Below are 23101 nucleotides of genomic sequence, written 5' to 3'. Positions count from 1 at the left end.
GTTGATGAATTGAATCTAACTTAATTATAAAGCAAAGCACTAACCTCATAGAATACCTGAGTCAAGTCCCCTGTATTCTCATTTTCTAGCCTCTTCTACCAGACACTATGAAAAATAACAGCCCCATCTCTCCAGAAAATCTTAGGAGATATAGACATGCTGAATTTAAGGTGTCTGTGGCACATGCAAGTGGATCAGCCACTGGGCTGTCCAGAATGCAAGAGAGAACTCAGAGGTGGGGACATAAACTTGGGAGTCATCTGTGTAAAAGAGAAAAGGTAGGTAAAGTCCCACAAGGATGGGTTGGCCTACAGAAGGCACAGAGAGAAGAGAGCCTGGTTTAGCATGGGCTATGATCAGAGTCCCTGGGTTCAAATCTTGGCTCTACCCGTTTCTATCTGGTTGCTCTTGGGCATGTTACCTAGTTCTTGTAATGCTCCATTTTCTCATCTGAAAAACCCAGTTGATAGCCATAGCTCCCTTAGAAATATTGTGAGGAGAGGCTGGGCATGATTTTTCATGCCTGTAATCCCAGCACTTTGGGAAACCGAGGTGGGCAGATCACAAAGTCAGGAGTTCAAGACCAGCCTGGCCAATATGGTGAAACACCGTCTCTACCAAAAATACAAAAATTAGCTAGGCATAGTGGTGGGTGCCTGTAGTCCCAGCTACCAGGGAGGCAGAGGTTGCAGTGAGCCGAGATCTCGCCACTGCACTCCAGCATGGGCAACAGAGTGAGACTCTGTCTCAAGAAAAAAAAAAAAAAAAGAAAGAAAAGAAAAGAAAAGAAAAAAGAAATATTGTGATGAGGGCTAAATAAGATAATATACACAGACTTAGAGCACTGAGCTCACAGTGAACCCTCTGAAATGTTCCCTATTGCTGTACAGGGCTCAGCTAGAGCAATGGCCTAGGGAATATCCACCAGAAGGAGAAGCTGCAGGGAGAGAGGAGGGAGGCAGGCCAAGCAGGAAGGGGTGGTCAGTATCTTCAGATGGGCTACAGGTAGGGCAAGCTTAGGACTAGAATGTTTCATCGGAATTAGCCACAAGAGGTCATTTGGAGTGGGTCAAAGCTATTCTGGGTAGAAGCCAAACAGTTTCCAAAGCAAAACAGGCGGCAACACTAGCATTCAGAGAGATCCAGGGACCAAGGATCTTAAAGAAAGGTTTAAAATGGTCAAAATAAACTCGCATTTTAATTAACATTTTTATGAGTACTAAAGTAATACATAATCAATCCAGAAAACCTGGAAAACAAAGAAAACTACAAAGATGAAAAGAAGTATTTCTCATTCTACCTTCCAGACATACCTACATTTCTTCCTGTGTACGTGTATTTATACCAGGTGTAACAAGGATAGTTCATCTTGTCGTGTGACAAGCATAGTCTGAATTTGCCCAATATTTCAAAACCTATTATTTAAAGAAACTTGAAGAAAACCTGGAAGAATATTTTTATTGTATCAAAGTAGACTAAATAGGCCATTTTAAGTATGTCACAAAATCTAGAAGCATAAAGGAAAGGATATATAGTCTGCTTCATATAAATCAAAATTTCTGCATGGCAAAAACACTACAATCTAAGCAGAAAGATGAATGATAAATTTTAAAAGACGTGAAAAACAAACGTTTGCTCCTTGGAATATATCAAGGAGGGCTTTGAATCAATGGAAAAGGATCAATAACCAACAGAAAGATAAACAACGGATATGAACATAGAATTCATGGAAAACAAAATAAAAATGGTTCTTGAACACCTGACCAGGTGCTCAATCCTACTTATACAAGACAGATGCAAATTAAAACTACGCTGAGATATGTTTTTCCCTCTGCAATCTGGCAAATATCAAGAAAACTGATAGTATCATGTGCTGACAAACATATGAGGAACAGCTGTTCCCATACATCACTGGAGGGAGTATTAAATTTGTACAACTTCTATCTGTCTCTATCTCAAAACTGCCCATATCCTTTGAGTCAGCAATTTGATTTCTAGGAAACTATCTCACTAATACACTCACATGTATGAAATTGCACATGGACAAGATTATTCATTGTCGCTTTAGCTGTAATAACAAAAGATTGGAAACAACCTAAAATTCCATGAATGGGGGACTGGTTAAATACATGGAATACAAAGACTAAAAAGGAAGAAGCAATTCTGCATCTCCTGATAAGAAATGATTGCTAAAACACATTCAATAAAGAAGCAAAATGTAGAACAGTGTAACTGATGCACCATCACTTATGTAGAATAAAAATAAATCCTAGGAAATATGAATATTTTGCTTATACATGCATGGAGTATTTCTAGAAGGAATCACAAGAACCCAGTAGTTACCCCTAATGGCTCACACATGGTGGAAGTGTAATTTTTTTTGTAATTTTGTTACTAAGTACTCTTTGTTATCTTTTGAATTTTGTGCCATGGGTATGTGTTACCTATGTAAAAACTAGAAACTTAACATATAACATTTTAAAACAATGGCTGGGTGTGGTGGCTCATGCCTGTAATTCCTGTGCTTTAGGAGGCCAGGAGTTCACAATCAGCCTGAGCAATATAGTGAGACCTTGTCTCTACAAAAAACAATTTTAAAACATTTCAAAACCAAATAAAATCTATGAGCCACTTTATTTGCCCTTTTTTTCGGTGGTCATTTTGGGTTTTGCTTTTTTTTTTTTTCAGCTGTCTTTCCCCTTCTTGCTTTGTCTATGTTGATGCTTTTCTCTCTTTTTTCCTTCTCCTCTGTTTCCCTTGCCCCACCTCTGTCTAATACATCAACAACTAAACAGCAACAATTAGCATCTACCAACAATTTAGCATATACCAATAACTGTCTTTAATGGATAGGATTTCATTTAATTCCCACAACCACCCCCAGATGGTTAAGTATTATTTGCCACAGTTTACAAATGAGGAAACGCAGGCACAGGGAATTGAAGTGCCTTGCCCAAACCCACACAAGCTGTAAATGATGGAGCTGGGATTTAAACCAAGTTGGCCTCTGCAATCCATGTTTTTTCTAGTAAACCATACTGCCTGTGATATGGAATAAGTACATGTATTTTTTTCTTAACTTTTGAATAAAGTATGACCATCTTTGTTTCTAATTTGTAAATCAAATAAGCTTAATATTTTATATGGCTTTTAAAAAGCACATATACAAAGAAAAAATCTTTGATGATTATTTCCAACACATAAATTCCAAGGAGATCCCAGCTTTCACTCATTTACCATCCTGTGCACCAACCAAGTACTCGAATTCATGCTATTCCTTAGTCCAAGAAAGATAGAGCCCTCAAGAAACTCTCAATCAACTGGGGAGAAAATAATAACAGTATTAATAGCTCATGTTTACTGGGCCCCTACAATGTGCCAGGCAGATGCTAAGCACTTTACATAGGTTCTGACAACTCTGTGACATAAGGTGCAATTGCTACCTCCACTTTTAAAATGAGAACAATTAAGCCCAGATGTTAAATAACTTCCCAGCGGACCTCAGCTTAGAAAGTACAGAACAAGGATTTGAACCCAGGCAGTTTGGCTCCAGAGCCTGTGCCATCACAACACTGCCCGGAAACAGATTAGTACAGTACATGCCCCTGCGGGAGAACCCAGAGGAGAACCCGTACTGTTCCTGGAAATTGATCAGCAGACGCTTCCGGGAGGATCGAGGCATGATCTGAGTCTTGACAGAAGTTCAGAACACAGAGACATCAGGGCATCCTACCCTGCACTGAAACTGTTCTAAAAAGACTGGCATGCTTCGGAGAGAAAAAAAAAATGTAGCATAGAGTCCCATGTGACTTGCCTGGGAGCTGTGCCATGCAATGGAACCAAATTTCTATCAGGGAGTTTTACATTTTACTCAATATTCTGAAATTTAGTTATCACACAATTATCAACCAGGTTCCTGTCATCAGTGGGTACTGTTAAAAGAGGATAGGGAATTGGATATAACGACACTGTTTGTTCTTCTAATGCAACATCGTAGAAATATGTAACAGAACTGTAATGGAGATGAATCATAAGAAGGACGCAGCACAAGATGCTATGCCAAGAATAATATTAGGAGAAGTGAGGTTCTGTCATTCTGTTACAGTTAAGAGTAAACTTGTGATCCAAGAAGCAGCAATCCTTTAGAGACCCTAAGAACTCTTCAGGGCTGTCCTCATCCTTTCCACTCAGGGCCCCAAAGCCAGCCTCTTCATTCATCAGCTCTGGATGGGACAGACAGTGACAAAGCAAAAATCCCTAGGCCCCTGGGCTGCTGCTCTGCAGCAGCAAACTCCCTCACTGTGACTAATTTTCTGCTTCTAACTTATCCCATGGCTCAAAAGAGCTGGGCTCAGCCTCTGCCTTGATCCATCAAGCCATGATCCAGCATGCGGTTGGGGAAAATCTAAGCGCATATAATTCTGTAGGACAAGGTGTGTCCTGCACACATCCTAACTCTCCCTCATTCAGGTGGCAGCCTCTGCTTATCTGTTTATAAAAGTGGCAGCCTTCATTCTGAGGTATAGAAGCAGCATACTTTGACCAGAATAATCTCTTTCCTTAAAAAGCTTTGTGATCAATTGCCTTTGAAATGAGAGAAGATCAAATAATCCTTAATGCCTTTGATACATCCTTTTCTTACACTCCCCAAATAGTACTCATACAATATAACTAATCTCTGGAATTGATTGATTTTGCCTTCAAAATATCTTTGTATTTCCTTGGGCCCACTTATGTGCTAGAAGATATTTAACAGCTAGCTAAGGAACAGAGGGAAGGGAGGGCTCTGATTGTAGCATTTGCCAATTTCCATGGTGTAAGATTTCCACCTTAATTTCAAGCTACCATCAGGAGTCACTTAATGTAGAGTTGGGAAGAGATCAGTACAGTTGGCTCTCTTGAACTGGCCAGCTCCTGCACAACCCTGCCTGGGCTCCTCCATCTGGTCTCATGCTGAGATGTTTGCAACAGCCTCTGAGCCCACCTCCCAGACTACAATCCCCTGGGGTCTTCTTCCTGCTCACTCAGATGAAATACTTTCACCATATCGCTGTTCTTCTGACAACCCTATCCCCAATTTACTCACCCCATTTTACCTCTTCTCCCAAAGACCAACGAACTTTTTCATGATTCTGGATTCCTGCATCATCTCAGGTAAATCATGTAAGCTCTCTGAACTTCAGTTTCTTATCCATAAAGTGAGAATAAAATAGTCACCTCCATAGAGTGAAGTTTAAATGAATTAATGTGTGTAAAGCATCTAGTCCAGCACCTGGCATCCAATAAATACCTGATTAATCCTACATGTCAATTACTCAAAGTACCTTAGAAGGAAAACAGTAGGCCATGAATCCTCAAAGGACTTCACTCAGTACCTCAAAACTATTCCACATTGGTGCTTACTATTATATTTTTGATGAGTTCTAGAGAGAAAAGAAACGCTAAAAAACCCAACAGTAGCTCATTTTAGCATCTCAGAATCCTCAAGCAAGACCATGGCCAAACACTCAAACTCCTTCCCTGACCATTATCAAGAGAAGCTCTGTGCTTTATTGTGGGTCTTGCTTGTGCTCCCACAGGAAATGCAGTTTCTCTTGCACAAGCAACACAATCACAATAAGTGAGAGGTCGCCTGAGGGAGATAAACCAGACCTGGAGATGGAAAGGAGAGAAATGTTGCAAGACTACAAAGTCCTTATCAAGGTTTACATTTTTTTTGCCTTGCAAAACAGACCTTGATAAGAAATGTCAATGTATTAGAGGTAATGGGCCACACAAGATGAGAAGAGATGATGATGCCATCATTCATGACAACTCTCCATATGTCCTGCCACCAAGGAAGAGCAATGAGCTACCGATGCCCATTGTGGGGTCCAGCCAAAGCATAGTTATGTCCCAGAACCAGCTGAAGAGCAAAGTTCAGCTGAACTGCAAACTCATTTTCATGATGCCAAACAATTTGCACAACTTGATTTAGGGATTACACTGCTCCATGAACTGGTAAGTTAACCCTCCAGGAAACTCAGTGATTATTTTAAATGCATCTTATCCCCATTAAGATATGAACTCTTTCTCCATGCCTTAACAAGTGAATTGTGTGCGTATGCAGGAGTCGTCTGTAAACCTTACTTGATGTTTCCCCTCTGAACTCTGATTGGTATACCTATAGCTATTATTTACCTCGCCTCTACTCAGAGTTATCCAGAACATGACGCATACGAAGGAGTATAAATAGGGGAAGCAGGTTATCAAATGCCGTGGATGGCATTTTCCCATTACACCTAGATACATATGAACAAATGTAAAAATGACTAGAATGATTACACCATAGTGATAACAATGATTACTACTGGGTACTAAGATTATGTATTTTATAATTTTTTTCCTTTTGTTTATCTCTCTTTTCTGTTTTCTACGTTGAAAACGTATTACTTGTTTTTAAATTAAAAACACTTAATTTGAATACCTCATATGAGTGTGGCCTTATAGGCCTGAGTACCCAGGAAGCCTGGGCTGGCCTGTATAATAATTAAGAAATAATTAATTGTATAATAATTAAGCTTGTATAATAATTAAGAAATAATTAAGAAATCTGCTACCTCCTTTCAGGTAGCAGCCCTTACCAGGGCTCTAGCGTCTCCTGAAATCAGTTTAGTCTCCCTGAAGCCATTAAGATCTGGGCATGTCAAAATGGGTGGCACCCTGCCCAGTCAAAGCACTTCCACTAACAGGTCCTTGGGTGGGAACCAGAAGACAGCATCAGGCTTTTGGGCTTTCAAAAAGTGTTTCTTAATTTAGAGACTCCTATTCCTATAGTCCCATTAAGAGTAGGTAGGCTCTTGATTAATAAGCATGGCTAATGAACATCCATAGAATCACAGAACCACAGAATCCTGGAGCTAGGAGGGAATTCAGCAAACCCATAAGGTGGGAGAGTACTTTGCCCTAAATCCTCAGTTCATCGTCATCTGAACACTTTCATCTGCCAGCAGCTACACTCCCAAAACACAAGAAGCCGAGGATTTGGCAATGCAGCAAAAAGACAAGCCTAATTCAGGGAAACCCTACATTCAGCCAAAATTTTTTGCTGGCAGTATAAAACCCCCACTTCTTTCTGAATCCTGCAATCTAAATCAAGTCAAGAAGGGCAACAGGGCTTTGACAAGCCTGGCCAACTGAGTACCCACACAGTGTCAGACAGAAACAGCCCAGGACCCAAATTTCCCTCTGACACCTGACCTGCCCCTGACTACATACCTGGTGTCTTCAGTAGTTTCACTGGGCCCATGGTGAACAAACTTAACACAGAGAAAGAAGGTGCATGACTGCCTCTCTATTGGTTGTCCTAGGGAGATAGGAGGATCTGAGGCACTTGGTGGCAACTGCTTAAGCAGCAAGCCCCCAAACAAGCCTTTGGCAATAGGAAGCCATTTCCACACATCCAGATCACTTGCCAAGCTGATGGGTGCCTCCCCTCCTGTCCCCACCTCTCCCTGACCCCTGTCTCACCCACAGAAAAGTAGCACATAGAAAATATGGCTTCCAGGGTGAGAGATATAGGGATCCCACAGTGCCCTTGGGGGACACAGTAATGTGGCACAGACATAGACCACTGTACAGATCCAGCAGCACAGGAAGGGCTGCAGGCCTGGGAGAAAAGTGACAGCAGATGGCCGATCCAGGCTTCCTGGGTACCCAGGCCTGTAAGGTCACACTCATATGAGGCAGGCAGCACCCCTTGGAACAATATCTATGGTAGGTCTATAGACCAAGGGCTCCACTCTGTGCTGCAGACATCCACATACATACATAAGTACACATAACATAGAATTCAATAGCTTAAAGAAACTGCCTATGATTCTTTGACTTGCTTACCTGGATCTGAATTCTTCCATAACATTTTAAATCAATCCAGGTGTACCCATCTTCAGAAATAATGGACCCCAATGTCTCAGAATTACAGAGTCCTCACCATGTCCAAAGCATTTCGTGGAAATTATTCCACCATGAAGACTAGAATGGCCTCTCTTCATGGATTCAGCTTGCTAAGGAGGCTTAGTTCAGAGGGACTAAGACACTCTCCTTTTAGCAAATAACTAACCAAAAGGGCAAGGAAGGGAGGTAAAAGACGTCATAACCAGGCCAGTAGAATCCCCTGGTCTGGCCATTACATGTGATGATTTCAAATGCGTTCTTAGTACCTTAATTTTGAGGGAAAAGAGTAGAGGAAACCAGCCAATGCTTTGCATGCTTAGTTTCTGCCGACGACACTGAACTCAGAGAACTGAGATCTTTGGAGAAACCAAAGATGGCTCAAATGACTCGTGATAATAAATGAACGTATTACTGCTAGCTGACAAATTGAAGTTTCCTAATTATAAAGCAGAACCAGTGGCCACCACCATAGAAAGCCTACCCCACAGATGGAGAAGAGGCAAAGCACTGAAACTCAGTCCAAGGGACCTCCCCAGCCATGGGGGCAGGGCCAAATGGGGCTTCTTCAGGATCAGCAAAGCAAGTTTTCTCATCAGCAAACCAGCTTCAGAGAAGTTTGCAATCAGGGCACTCTCTTCCAGGCCTACAGACCCAGGGAAAGGGGTACAGGGGTGTCCCAAGGCAAAGAGAGTCTACAATTTTTGCCCCCGGAGAGGCTACTTCCCTCCCAAGATGCCTGGGATTTTCCACTTCAGCAGGGGGAAGGTAAGTCAAATAGCAAAATAATGAGGGCACAGAACAGATGACCTCCCTATAGAGTTTTGAATGAGAAACACAGCAGGGCAGATGTACCCCTTCCCTAGTCTCGGAGGAGCTAGGTCCAGCCCCTGCACATCCTCCCCCTCAGAAAAGCTGAGGCCAGACCAAGAATTCACAAGACCAAGGAGCTACAACAGGACATCAGAGCTGAGGCTGCAAAGCCAGGACTGAGACCAGACCAGGCAGGAAACTGTCAAGAGCTTTTGTCACCAGGCCTGGCTGCCCTCCAACATCAGCTGGCTCTTTCCAAATTGACACACCACATGTCCCTAATATTCTCTCTTCAAGTAATACCACCATCAAAGCAGGACATTTCCCAGAGCCTTCAAGCCTGGTGTCTGCTCAGTGGGACTCAACCCCAGAAGAAGCTGTTAAATCACCCACTGTTTCAGTTTACAAACTTCTTACGACTTGGCGACAAGTGAAACTACATTCTGACAGCAACTGCAAGTTCCCTAGTACCCAGGACTTCCCGTTTTTTCTTGCTGTACTCCCTCCTGTTAAATCACAGACTCATCCATCTCCAACCCCAAGAACATAGAGAAAGAGCAAAACACCGCATCTTAACTCCTGAGACGTGGAGAACACTTCTCCTGCTGTGAGCTTAAGTACCAAATGGAAGCTACTTTTCCCCCTTGGTCTCAAATATATTACTAGATTCTGAACTGGACTCCACCAGCATGTAGGAAAGCAGTCATGGGCGGTAATTCTGGGAGACCCAGATAGGACATGCCAGCCCTACACTGGTGGCATAGGAAGCCATGTTGCTGCTTCCTCCCTGTGCGCTCCCATTTGTCTGGCCTCTCTTGATCTCAGCTGGCGCTCACTTCAAATCAGCTATGATTCAATCCAGCAACTAAAGTATTAGTTAATAAATGCTGACAGCACACTCTTTTCTGGTCACGTATTCATACTAAAATATGGGGGAGAGATGGGGGAGGGGGATATATGGGAAATCTCTGTACCTTCCTCTCTATTTTGCTATGACCTAAAACTGCCCTTTAAAAAATACAAGGGGCTGGGTGCGGTGGGTCACGCCTGTAATCCCAGCACTTTGGGAGGCCGAGGTGGGTGGATCACCTGAGGTCAGGAGTTCAAGACCCGCCTGGCCAACATGGCAAAACCTCGTTTCCACTAAAAATACAAAAAGTAGCTGGGCATGGTGGCATGCATCTGTAGTCCCAGCTACTCAGGAGGCTGAGGCAAGAGAATTGCTTGAACCTAGGAGGCAGCAGTTGAAGTGAGCCAAGATCATGCCATTGCCCTCCAGCCTAGGCAACAGGGCAAGACTCCTTCTCAAGAGAAAAACAAAACAAAACAAAACAAAAAAAAAACAATGAATGAGCTCTCCAGGCGAAAGATCCATTGAGATGCAAAGGAAGGAAGCTATCATTGCGGAATTGCACATGTTAGTTACATTAACGTTTTTGGAGCAAGGGAGAGCTCATCTCTCCCACAAGCAAATTCCAGCCCAAGGCATTGATACTAATAAAGCGCCACGCTGCGATGTGCAGGGGGCAGACAGTGTCTCCAAGTTCCCTACACACATGCCTTCCCACAGTTTGCCCTTTCTTGACCCCAGAAGCATCAGGCCCCTTCACCCTCGAGGGCCATTATCAGGAGTTTGAATTAATGGCAATCACCACGCACAGGGAAGGCTGTGGACTTCTGACATAAAAACACTTAGTAGAAGGCTTGGAAAAAGTCTAGTAGGAGCAAGACGCAAGCTGGACTAATTATCTAAAAAAAAGACCTGGTTTGGGGATCTTAATGTTCTCAAAAAAGACAATTATTATTATTTTTCATTTTGCACTTTGTGCCATATTCATTTTCATTCATTTTCAACAAAACACAGAATCTCATTTCTTTTGAGGAAAAATGATTGGGAGACCAACTGATTGCTGGCACAGAGGCCTGGCTCATTCATAATTCCTTCATAGGCAAGACACCAGGTGAACTGATATAGCCGAGCTGGAAGAGTTCTCCAAGGCTGAGACTGAGCCAAGGAATGTTCAAAGAGCTAGCATGTATTGTGGGATTACTGTGCACCAGGAATTTTTTACACTGCATCGTGTTCCATTTTCACAACAGCCCTAGAAAGGAAGAACTATTATTACCCCCGTTTTATAGGTGAACAAACAAGGGCACAGATCCTTGATGTAACAGCCAGGATCAAACAGCTGGGAAGACGAGAAAACCTTTCCCAGGCTAGGATAACAGAGAGTTTGGTTGAAAATACAGGCGATTAGGTGCTACCTCTGGGAAAAGGAGCCAGGAGAGGAAGGAGACACTTTTCCCTGCATGCCCTGATGTCCTATTTGAACATTTTATCATGAACACGAACTTCCTATTTAAAAAACACTTCTTATTGAAAAGATAAATCTGTGTGTTGTATTGTGTCACTCAGTTCAAGTACTTGAAATTTATTGAATTGTATTTTCTAAAAAATATATATTTGAGTAAAAGCAATCTCACATTACACAGACGGATCACAGTGCACGGCAGCGGAGCTGGGAGCAGTGGCTTCGTTTCATGCAGGAAAGAGAACTTGGTTCAGGAGTGTCTACGTTGCTTAAGACAGGAGAGCACTAAAAATGAAACCATCCAGCCATCCTTCCCCATTTTCATTTTCACACCAAAAAATCCCACCGCGGCAGAGGACCACTGTCTCTCTGTTTAGACAATCGGTGAAGAATGGATGACCTCACTTTCCCCAACAGGCGGGTCCTGAAATGTTATGCACGAAACAAAACTTAAGTAAATGCCCAACAGAGGTCACTGTTTTATCGATCTTGAAGAGATCTCTTCTTAGCAAAGCAAAGAAACCGATTGTGAAGGTAACACCATGTTTGGTAAATAAGTGTTTTGTGTTGTGCAAGGGTCTGGTTTCAGCCTGAAGCCGTCTCAGAGCTGCCTGGGTCTCTGGAGACTGGAGGGACAGCCTAGTCTGGAGCCCATTTGCATGAGACCAAGGATCCTCCTGCAGGAGACACCATCCTGAGGGAAGAGGGCTTCTGAACAAGCTTGACCCAATAAGAAATCCTTGGGTGCCGACGGGGAAGCAGATTCGGAGCCTAGAGCCATGCCTGCATCCGTAGTTTCCTTCCAGCTTCTTTTGATTTCAAATCAAGCTTTACAGGGAGAGGGAGCTATAAACACAAGCTCTAGAAGATGCCACAAGGTTGTCCTTTGACATCCCCAACAAAGAGGTGAGTAGTATTCTCCCCCTTTCTGCCCTGAACCAAGTGGGCTTCAGTAATTTCAGGGCTCCAGGAGACCCGGGGCCCATGCAGGTGCCCCAGTGAAACAATGGTGAAGAGACTCAGTGGCAATGGGGAGAGCACTGGCAGCACAAGGCAAGCCTCTGGCACAGACAGCAAAGTCCTCACTGGGAGGATTCCCAAGGGGTCACTTGGGATAGGGCAGGGCAGCAGCCAACCTCCTCTAAGTGGGTTGAAGCAGGTGAAGAGAAAAGTGGCAGAAGCCACGCGGTGGCAAAAAGGAGTCACACACTCCACCTGGAGACGCCTTGAAGTAACTGCACGAAATTTGAGGGTGGCCAGGCAGTTCTACAACAGCTGCTCACAGGGAGAGCCAGAACACAGAAGAACTCAGATGCTGATAGTTATTACCTTCTTCATAACCCCAGGCTGGGGGGCTGCGATGGCGTCAGAGGAAACTCAGTTCAGGACATCTTCGGTTTTTACAAATACAAATTAACTGGAATGCTAAATTATAGCCTGTTAATCTGGTCACTGAAGTTGTTTTTTTTTTTTTTTTTCCAAAAAACATAGCTTTAGCTTATTTTTTTCTCTTTGTAAAACTTCGTGCATGACTTCAGCTTTACTCTTTGTCAAGACATGCCAAAGTGCTGAGTCACTAATAAGAGAAAAAAAGAAAGTAAAGGAAGAGTGATTCTGCTTCTTAGCGCTAGCCTCAGTGACGACCTAAGCTGCACTTTTCCCCCTAGTTGTGTCTTGCGATGCTAAAGGACGTCACATTGCACAATCTTAATAAGGTTTCCAATCAGCCCCACCCGCTCTGGCCCCACCCTCACCCTCCAACAAAGATTTATCAAATGTGGGATTTTCCCATGAGTCTCAAAATTAGAGTCTCAACCCCCAATAAATACAAGACTGGAGATGTCTGAAGCTCATTCTGCCCTCGAACCCACCAGGAAGGAAAGAGAAGTTCTATCTGCCCTCCAGGAACCCAGCTATGAACTCCGTCTCCACAAGTAAGTGCAGGAAATCCCTAGCCCTGGAACCGCCAGCGGCGGTCGAGCCCTGTGTGAGGGAGGGGTGTGTGGCCCAGGGAGGGCTGGCGGGCGGCCAGCAGCAGAGGCAGGCTCCCAGCTGTGCTGTCAGCTCACCCCTGCGCTCGCTCCCCTCCGGCACAGGCGCCTTCGGTCCAGTTGCCTTCTCCCTGGGGCTGCTCCTGGTGTTGCCTGCTGCCTTCCCTGCCCCAGTACCCCCAGGAGAAGATTCCAAAGATGTAGCCGCCCCACACAGACAGCCACTCACCTCTTCAGAACGAATTGACAAACAAATTCGGTACATCCTCGACGGCATCTCAGCCCTGAGAAAGGAGGTGGGTAGGCTTGGCGATGGGGTTGAAGGGCCCGGTGCGCATGCGTTCCCCTTGCCCCTGCGTGTGGCGGGGGGCTGCCTGCCTTAGGAGGTCTTTGCTGGGTTCTAGAGCACTGTAGATTGGAGGCCAACGGGGCCGACTAGACTGACTTCTGTATTTATGCTTTGCTGGTCTCAGGAGGTTCCTTTCCTTTCTGGAAAATGCAGAATGGGTCTGAAATCCATGCCCACCCTTGGCATGAGCTGAGGGTTATTGCTTTTCAGGGCTTCCTTTTCCCTTACCAAAAAATAAGGTCTGTGAAGCTCCTTTTTGTCCCTTGGGCTTTGGAAGGACTAGAAAAGTGCCACCTGAAAGGCATGTTCAGCTTCTCAGAGCAGTTGCAGTACTTTTTGGTTATGTAAACTCAATGGTTAGGATTCCTCAAAGCCATTCCGGCTAAGATTCATACCTCAGAGCCCACCAAAGTGGCAAACCATAAGTAGATTAAATCATCTCCCCACTTTCAATGCAAGGTATTTTGGTCCTGTTTGGTAGAAAGAAAAGAACACAGGAGAGAAGACTGGGAGCCCACACTCGAATTCTGGTTCTGCCAAACCAGCCTTGTGATCTTGGGTAAATTCCCTACCACCTCTGGACTCCATCGGTAAAATTGGGGGTGGACTAGGTGATCTCATAGGTCCTTCCAGCTGGAAAATTCTATGGCTTGAATTATATTCACCTAATTATTGTCAAAATTGCTGTTATTAAGTATCTACTGTGTGCCAGGCACTTTAAATAAATATTGTGTCTAATCTTCAAAACAAATTTGCAAGGAAGGTTTTTGGATATAAGGAAACTGAGACTCAGGATTAAGTAACACACCTGAAGTCACAGGTGAGCTTGGAACTGAACCCAAGTGTGCCCCCCACTCCACTGGAATTTGCTTGCCAGGATGCCAATGAGTTGTAGCTTCATTTTTCTTAGAAACTTTCCTGGCTGTGGTTGAACAATGAAAAGGCCCTCTAGTGGTGTTTGTTTTAGGGGCACTTAGGTGATAACAATTCTGGTATTCTTTCCCAGACATGTAACAGGAGTAACATGTGTGAAAGCAGCAAAGAGGCACTGGTAGAAAACAACCTGAACCTTCCAAAGATGGCTGCAAAAGATGGATGCTTCCAATCTGGATTCAATGAGGTACCAACTTGTCGCACTCACTTGTCACTATTTCTTAGGCAAAACTTCTCCCTCTTGCATGCAGTGCCTGTATACATATAGATCCAGGCAGCAATAAAAAAAAATAAAAAAAAACATTCTTTAGAATGTTATGTAAATTTCATGAGGAAGCCAACTTCAAGCTTTTTTAAAGGTAGTTTATTCTTGGACAGGTATGGCCAGAGATAGTCCCACTGTGGTGAGATTTTAACAACTGTCAAATGTTTAACACTCCCACAGGTTTAATTAGTTCATCCTGGGTAAGGTAGTCTCAGGGCCTTTTCCCTCTCTGGCTGCCCCTGGCAGGGTCCAGGTCTGCCCTCCCACCCTACCCAGCTCATTCTCCACAGTGAGATAACCTGCACTGACTTCTGATTATTTTATAAAAGGAGGTTCCAGCCCAGCATTGACAAGGGCAAGAGTGCAGGAAGAAAATCAAGGGGGAGAATCAGAGAAGGATCCCCACTGCCACATTCTAGCATCTATTGGGCTTTGGATAAAACTAATTACATGGGGCCTCTGATTGTCCAGTTATTTAAAATGGTGCTGTCCAATGTCCCAAAACATGCTGCCTAAGAGGTACTTGAAGTTCTCTAGAGGGGCAGAGGGAAAAGATGTCGAACTGTGGCAATTTTAACTTTTCAAATTGATTGTATCTCCTGGCAATAACCAATTTTCCCACCATCTTTCCTCTTAGGAGACTTGCCTGGTGAAAATCATCACTGGTCTTTTAGAGTTTGAGGTATACCTAGAGTACCTCCAGAACAGGTTGGAGAGTAGTGAGGAACAAGCCAGAGCTGTGCAGATGAGTACAAAAGTCCTGATCCAGTTCCTGCAGAAAAAGGTGAGTGTGTCCTCATTCCCTTAACTTGGTGTGGGGGAAGACAGGCTCAAAGACAGTGTCCTGGACAACTCAGGGATGCAATGCCACTTCCAAAAGAGAAGGCTACATGTAAACAAAAGGGTCTGAGAAATAGTTTCTGATTGTTTTTGTTAAATTTTTTTTCTTTGTTTGGTTGGCTCTCTTCTGCAAAGGACATCAATAACTGTATTTTAAACTATATTAACTGAGGTGGATTTTAACATCAATTTTTAATAGTGCAAGAGATTTAAAAACAAAAGGGGGGGCAGAAAAAAGTACATCCAACTCCAGCCAGTGATCCACAGAAACAAAGACCAAGGAGCACAAAATGATTTTAAGATTTTAGTTATTGCCGAGTGACATTCTTCTCATTGTGGTTGTTTCAATTCTTTTTCCTACCTCTTACCAGAGAGTTAGTTCAGAGAAAGGCTGGAAAGAGGTACCAAGGGCTTTGGCCACCAGTAGCTGGCTATTCAAACAGCAGGGAGTAAAGACTTGCTGGCTAGCATGTGGAGGAGCCAAAGCTCAATAAGAAGGGGCCTAGAATGAAACCCTTCGTGCTGATCCCGCCTCTGCCATTTCTACTTAAGCCAGGGTTTCTCATATGTTAATGTGCATGGGAATTCCCTGGGCATCTTGTTGTGGTGTGGAGTCTGACTTGGCAGGCCTTGGGTGGGTTTGAGGGTCATATTTCTAGCAGGCTTATATCCCTGGTGATGCTGCAGAATTCCAGGACCACACTTGGAGGTTTAAGGCCTTCCACAAGTTACTTATCCCATATGGTGGGTCTATGGAAAGGTGTTTCCCAGTCCTCTTTACACCACGGATCAGTGGTCTTTCAACAGATCCTAAAGGGATGGTGAGAGGGAAACTGGAGAAAAGTGTTAGATTTAGAGGCCACTGAAGAACCCGTATTAAAATCCCTTTAAGTATGGGCTCTTCATTCATATACTAAATATTAACTATGTGCCAGGCATTATTTCATATGACAGAATACAAACAAATAAGATAGTGATGCTGGTCAGGGTTGGTGGCTCATGCCTGTATTCCCCAAACTTTGGGAGCCTAAGGTGAGAACTCCTTGAACTCCTAAGGCCAGGAGTCCAAGACCAGCCTGGATAACATAGTGAGACCCCATCTCTACAAAAAACCGAAACCAAACAAAGAAAAAGATAGTGGTGCTTCCCTCAGGATGCTTGTGGTCTAATGGGAGACAGAACAGCAAAGGGATGATTAGAAGTTGGTTGCTGTGAGCCAGGCACAGTGCTGATATAATCCCAGCACTTTGGGAGGCTGAGGCGGGTGGATCACTTGAGGCCAGGAGTTTAAGACCAGCCTGGTCAACATGGTAAAACCCCATCTCTACTTAAAAATACAAAAAAGTTAGCCAGGCATGGTGGCGCACACCTGTAACCCAGCTACTCAGGAGGCTGAGGCACATGAATCGCTTGAACCCAGGAGGCGGAGGTTGCTGTGCACCACTGCACTCCAGCCTGGGTGACAGAGCGAGACCCTGTCTCAAAAAAAAAAAAAAAAAAAAAAAAAAGAAGAAGAAGTTTGTTGCTATGGAAGGGTCCTACTCAGAGCAGGCACCCCAGTTAATCTCATTCACCGCACATTTCACATTTGAACATCATCCCATAGCCCAGAGCATCCCTCCCTGCAAAGGATTCATTCAACATTTAAACAATCCTTTTTACTTTCATTTTCCTTCAGGCAAAGAATCTAGATGCAATAACCACCCCTGACCCAACCACAAATGCCAGCCTGCTGACGAAGCTGCAGGCACAGAACCAGTGGCTGCAGGACATGACGACTCATCTCATCCTGCGCAGCTTTAAGGAGTTCCTGCAGTACAGCCTGAGGGCTCTTCGGCAGATGTAGCATGGGCACCTCAGATTGTTGTTGTTCATGGGCATTCCTTCTTCTGGTCAGAAACCTGTCCACTGGGCACAGAACTTATGTTGTTCTCTATGGAGAACTAAAAGTATGAGCGCTAGGACACTATTTTAATTATTTTTAATTTATTAATATTTAAATATGTGAAGCTGAGTTAATTTATGTAAGTGATATTTATATTTTTATGAAGTACCACTTGAAATATTTTATGTATTAGTTTTGAAATAATAATGGAAAGTGGTTATGCAGTTTGAATATCCTTTGTTTCAGAGCCAGATCATTTCTTGGAAAGTGTAGGCTTACCTCAAATAAATGGCTAACTTATACATATTTTTAAAGAAATATTTATATTGTATTTATATAATGTATAAATGATTTTTATACCAATAAATCACATTTAAAAAAATTCAGCAACTCTGTGTGTGTTACGTGAAGCTTAATATAAACAAGTTTCTTGTCACTGCCACCACCACCACCAAAAAAAAGCTATAATCAATCTATATATATATGCACCTACTACATGCCAGGCGTCATTAAATGTGTTGCATCCATCACATCATTTAACCCCAGCACTTGCACACTCCTTTCTGGTTGTGGAAGACTAAGTGATTTATCTAAGTCACCCAGCTGGAAGGTCAGGCAGGGACCCAGATTTGAAATCCAAGTCTACCTACCTACAGGTCCCCTACTCTTAACCTGTAGGTCCCACTGCCTCCCAGGAACTGAGGGATGATGTAGAAAATCCCAAAACATGTTAATATAGGGAATATCTATAAACATACAATCAAAGTCTTTGGGACTATACAACCACTGTATAAAGCATAACAATGTACAAGCTTCCAAATAATAACAGAAGTTCTGCCTCCCTCTTCTGGGTTCCTAAAGCACTGCACCTATCTACCTGTCAAAGCATCTACCACATTGTACCACACCTTAAAATCAATGGTTTTTTTCTTCTCAGCCAGCATGTGGATGCCTCAATAAAGCAGACTCCTTTCATGACCTAAAACTAATTTCAGGGGGGAAGAAAAGATGAGCCGGGCGCAGTGGCTCACGCCTATAATCCCAGCACTTTGGGAGGCTGAGGCGGGAGGATCACTTGAGGTCAGGAGACCAGCCTGGCCAACAGGGCAAAACCCCATCTCTACTAAAAATACAAAAATTAGCTGGGCGTGGTGGCACACCTATAATCCCAGCTACTCAGGAAGCTGAGACATGATAATCGCTTGAGCCCGGGAGGTAGTGTACTGCATAGTGTACTGCACAAGACGGCAGGGATCACGTCTACCCTTTCACCTCAGGCTGCACTCCATCCTGGGCAACAGAGGGAGATTCTGTCTCAAAAAATAATAATAATAATAATAATAAAATATTTTTTTTAAAAAAAAGATTCTTTCCTATATTAATCTTTGCATCCTGTGCCCATGGCCCCAAACCTGACCAATGAAGGCCCCAGTAAATATTTTTTGAACAAAAAAAATATATAGATGATCAAAGACAAGAAAGATAAGAAGACACCTCAATTCTTGTAGGCATATAGTGTTAGGGGAAATCACTAATTCTGTGTGTTTATGTATCTTCATCTTCAGGAAAGATAGCAAGAATTAGAAAGAAACACTCAAAGGACTTCCAGAGAAGGCAATGAATAGCCAGTGCATGTACACCTACCTCCATTTCCTTTGCCACCGGCAATAATCTTCATCTGCCCTCTCCCCTCCCCCACCTAGAGCGGTAGTGAGACGGGCAATCTGGACAACTTAACATGGCCTCGCTTATCCATCTCAATACGACACTGGGAATTTGGTGCAGATTTCCCCTTTCTAACCCCTGCAATATAAAAGTTCTGTCTCCTTATAAAGTTTTTCCCCACTCTACCCGCTACAGACTTCTTCCTCCAGGGGAGGAGTTCTTCTGGGTAAGGGAAAGTCCACAGAGGTCAAAAACCGAGAGGAGCTGAGCCAGAAAAGAGCCACACGCTCTGATTTCTAGAAACCACGCATCATAAGTGGGCTTCCCAAAACTAGGGTCAAGCCAAAGAACAAAGAGAAATTGCGGTCAACTGATGCTTTCATTCTTCAAACAAAAATGGGTTGAGTATCATAGATAAGTCAGGGAAAGCTCCTGAGAAAGAGGTGAAAGGGTAGACATGGTCCCCACCCTCTTGTGCAGTACACTATGGAAGGGAAAATAGACATTAAATAAAGAATGTAAGTGTGATGAGGTTTCCAAAAAGAAATGTGGGCTGTGCTGAGAACCCGTACTAGAGGCACGGATCATGTGAGTGAAGCCTGGTTTGGCTGCTCACCACTCGAAAGCCAGACATGAGAGACAAGGTTGCTGGGAGAAAAAGCCAGTTCATCAGAAAGCCAGCAAACCAAGAAGATGGTGAGCTAGCATTTTAAAGTACCATCTTGAATTTTAAAATTGATCACACTAGTTTTTAAAGAGAAACTTGGTATGGGAGATATGTGGGAGTGGTGCGTGGTGTAGGGTCTGTGTGTCTTGTTCTGATGGCCATCTCAGGTAACCGCCTGTCCGGAGGTCTGTTTGGCATCATCTTAACTTCAGCTAGATGATGGATTCGTTGTTCATGATTCCTTCTAACCAGGAGGATTCTGCAGTGGGGGCTCCCTTCCTTGTTTGATTAAAGATCAGCCTCTGGGATTTTTAAAGCAAGAGTATAATTAGATAAGCATACATTGCCAGAGGGGAGTGTCTAGAGAGGGAAGGAATGAAGAGGTGAGAGGGAAGAAAAGGAAGAAAAAGAAAGTGGGTGAGAGGCAGAGAAAGATGGCAGAATAGAAAGCTCCACCAATGGTCCCCCTGGCAAGGATGCAAAGTTAACAACTACCTGCACAGAAAAAAAAAAAAACAAAAAAAACACCTTCATAAGAATCAAAACTCAGGTGAGCACACATAGTACCTGGTTTTAACTTCATATCACTGAAAGAGGCACTGAAGAAATTAAAAAACAGTCCTGAATCATGATGCTACCCCTCCCCTAACCGCAGCAGCAGTGGTGTGGTGCGGAGAATGTCTCTGGGTGTTGGGAGAAGGAGAACACATCAATTGTGGGGCACTGAACTCAGTACTGTCCTGTTAGAGGAGAAAGGAAAACCAGACTAAACTCAGCTGATGTCCACTCACAGAGGGAGCATTTAAACCAGCCCTAGCCCGAGGGGAATTGTCAATCCCAGCAGTCCAAACTTGAGTGGCCACAAACCTCACCACCGAGGGCCAAACTTGAAAGGCAGTCTAGGCCATAAGGACTGCAACTCTTAGGCAAGTCCTAGGACTGAACAAGGCCCGGAGACCTAGTGTACTGAGGGGACATGTGACATACAGAGATACCAGCTGAGGCAGCCAAGGGAGTATTAGGAGAGGGGTGACCCCTCTCCTAATCCTAGGCTGCACAAGTCGCAGCTTCAGAAGAGACTTTTTCTTTCTGCTTGAGGAGAGAAGACAGAAGAGTGGGGAGGACTTGGCCTTACATCTTGGATACCAGCTCAGCTACAGCAGGATAGGGCACTAGTCAGAGTCATAAGGCCCCTATTCCAGGCCCAAGCTCCAAGACAACATTTCTAGACACATCCTAGGCTAGAAGGGAACCCACTGCCTTGAATGAAAGGACGCAGTCCTGGCAGCATTCATCACATGCTAACTGAAAAGCCCTTGGGCCCTGAATAACCAGTAGCGATACCCAGGTACTACGTTGAGGGCCTTGGGTGAGCCTCTGAGACTTGCCGGCTTCAGGTGAGATTCAGCACATTACCAGCTATGGTGGCTATGGGGCAAAACTCCTGCTTGAGAAAAGCAGAGGGAAAATTAAACAGGGCTGTATCTTGTTGTACCTTAGGTACCAACACCGCCACAAGGGGGTAGAGCACCAAGTGGGATCTTGGGGTCCCTGATTCCAAGCTTTGACTCATGAGTGGCATTTCTGGACCTGCCCTGGGCCAGAGACAGGACTATTGCCCTGAAGGGTGAGCCTCAGGCCAGGTAGCATTCACCGCAAGCTGATTTAAGAGACCTAGGGCCTTAAGGGAACATCCATGGTGGTCTGGTAGCACTCCTCAAGGCCACTGAGGGAGCAGGGTGGGCAGTAGCTACAGGGTGAGGGTTCTCTGCTTTTGAAAAGGGGAGGGAAGAGTGAGAAGGACTGCATCTTGTGGGTTGAGTGTCTGCTCAGTCATAAGACAGTTAGACTACAAGTTAGACTTCTAAGTTTTTTACTCTGGTCCCTAACTCCCAGATGGCACTTCTGGACCTACCCTGGGGACCTCACCACCCTGAAAGAAAGGACACAGGCCTGGCTGGCTTTGCCATCTGCTGATTGTTGTGCCCCAGGGCCTTCAGCAAACACAGGCAGTAGCCACAGAGTGGTTACAGCAGGCCTTGGGTAAGACCCAGTGCTGTGCTGGCTTCAGGTGTGACCCAGTGCAGTCATAGTGGTGGTGGCCACAGGGGTGCTTGTGTCACTTCACCCCCAGCTTTAGGTGGCTCAGAACAGAAAGATAGATTCTGTATGTTTGGGAGAAAGTAAAAGAAGAGAACAAGAGGCTCTGCCTGGTAATCCAGAGAATTCTCCCAGATCCCGTCTAAGGCTATCAAGGCAGTACCTCTATGAATCTGCAAGAACCACAGCATTACTGGGTGGGAGGTGCCCCCTAAAGAAGAAACAGCTTAGATTACAACACCCAAATCCTTTCAAATACCTGGAAATCCTTCCCAAGGATAGCTACAAATAATCCCAGACAATGAAGACTACAATAAATACCTAACTCTTCAATGCCCAGACATCGAAGGACATATACTAGTATCAACACTATCCAGGAAAACGTGACCTCACTAAATGAACTAAATAAGTCACCAGAAACCAATCCTAGAGAAACAGAGATATGTGACCTTTCAGACAGAGAATTCAAAATAGCTATTTGAGGAAACTCAAAGAATTCAACATACACAGAGAAGGAATTCAGAATTTTGTCAGATAAACTTAGCAAAGAGATTGAAATAATTTTAAGAAATCAAGCAGAAGTTATGGAGCTGAAAAATGCAACTGGCATACTGAAGAATGCATCAGAGTCCTTTAATAGCAGAATTGATCAAGCAGAAGAAAGAATTAGTGAACTTGAAGACAAGCTATTTGAAAATACATAGTCAGAGGAGACAAAAGAAAAAGAATAAAAAACTATGGAGCACAACTATGGGATCTAGAAAACAGCCTCAAATGAGTAAGTTTAAGAGTTATCAGACTTAAAGAGGAGGTAGAGAAAGAGATGGGGTAGAAAGCTTATTCAAAGGGAAATAACAGAGAACTTCTCAAACATAGAGAAAGATATTAATATCCAAGCACAAGAAGATTATAGAACACCAAGCAGATTTAACCCCAAAAAAGCCTACCTCAAGGCATTTCATAATCAAACTCCCAAAGGTAAAGAATAAAGAAAGGACCCTAAAAGCAGCAAGAAAAAACAAGTAAATAGCACACAATGACACTCCAATACATCTAGCAGCAGACTGTTCTGTGGAAACCTTACAGGCCAGGAGAGAGTGGCATGACATATTTAAAGTGCTGGAAAAACAAAACAAAACAAAACAAAACAAAAAACTTTCACCCTAGAATAGTATATCCAGCAAAAATATCCTTCAAACATATAGAAGAAATAGACTTTTTCAGACAAACAAAAGCTGAGGGATTTCATAAATAACAGACCTGTCCTACAAGAAATGCTAAATGGAGTACTACAGTCAGAAAGAAAAGGACATTAATGAGCAATAAATAATCAACTGAAGGTATAAAAC

The 23101-nt window shown here is 43.7% G+C and overlaps 1 protein-coding gene and 1 long non-coding RNA gene across 4 annotated transcripts; one reads left to right on the top strand and one right to left on the bottom strand.

The window, feature by feature from the left end:
* Positions 1-11098: 11098 nt before the first annotated feature.
* LOC116813196 (uncharacterized) lies at positions 11099-13330 on the bottom strand. The gene is made up of 2 exons (XR_004370916.1): positions 13278-13330; positions 11099-12412 (listed from the first exon to the last, which is right to left on the bottom strand). It is a non-coding gene; the product is annotated as an uncharacterized LOC116813196 (long non-coding RNA).
* IL6 (interleukin 6) lies at positions 12910-17706 on the top strand. Of its 3 annotated transcripts, XM_032759555.2 has the most exons (5): positions 12910-12991; positions 13154-13344; positions 14404-14517; positions 15233-15379; positions 17114-17706. In XM_032759555.2, the coding sequence occupies exons 1-5, from the start codon at positions 12973-12975 to the stop codon at positions 17279-17281; spliced, it is 639 nt and encodes a 212-aa protein (XP_032615446.1). In that variant the 5' UTR covers positions 12910-12972; the 3' UTR covers positions 17282-17706. The 3 variants fall into 3 exon arrangements, with proteins under 3 accessions (XP_032615446.1, XP_032615466.1, XP_032615438.1); XM_032759575.2 differs by lacking the exon at positions 13154-13344 and having other exon boundaries at positions 12945-12991; positions 17114-17383; XM_032759547.2 differs by lacking the exon at positions 17114-17706 and having other exon boundaries at positions 12973-13344; positions 15233-15403.
* Positions 17707-23101: the final 5395 nt, after the last annotated feature.

The sequence above is a fragment of the Hylobates moloch genome, unplaced genomic scaffold, assembly GCF_009828535.3.
Source record: "Hylobates moloch isolate HMO894 unplaced genomic scaffold, HMol_V3 SCAFFOLD_1, whole genome shotgun sequence".
Lineage (NCBI taxonomy): Eukaryota > Metazoa > Chordata > Mammalia > Primates > Hylobatidae > Hylobates > Hylobates moloch.
This window is presented reverse-complemented; position numbering and strand designations above follow the sequence as displayed.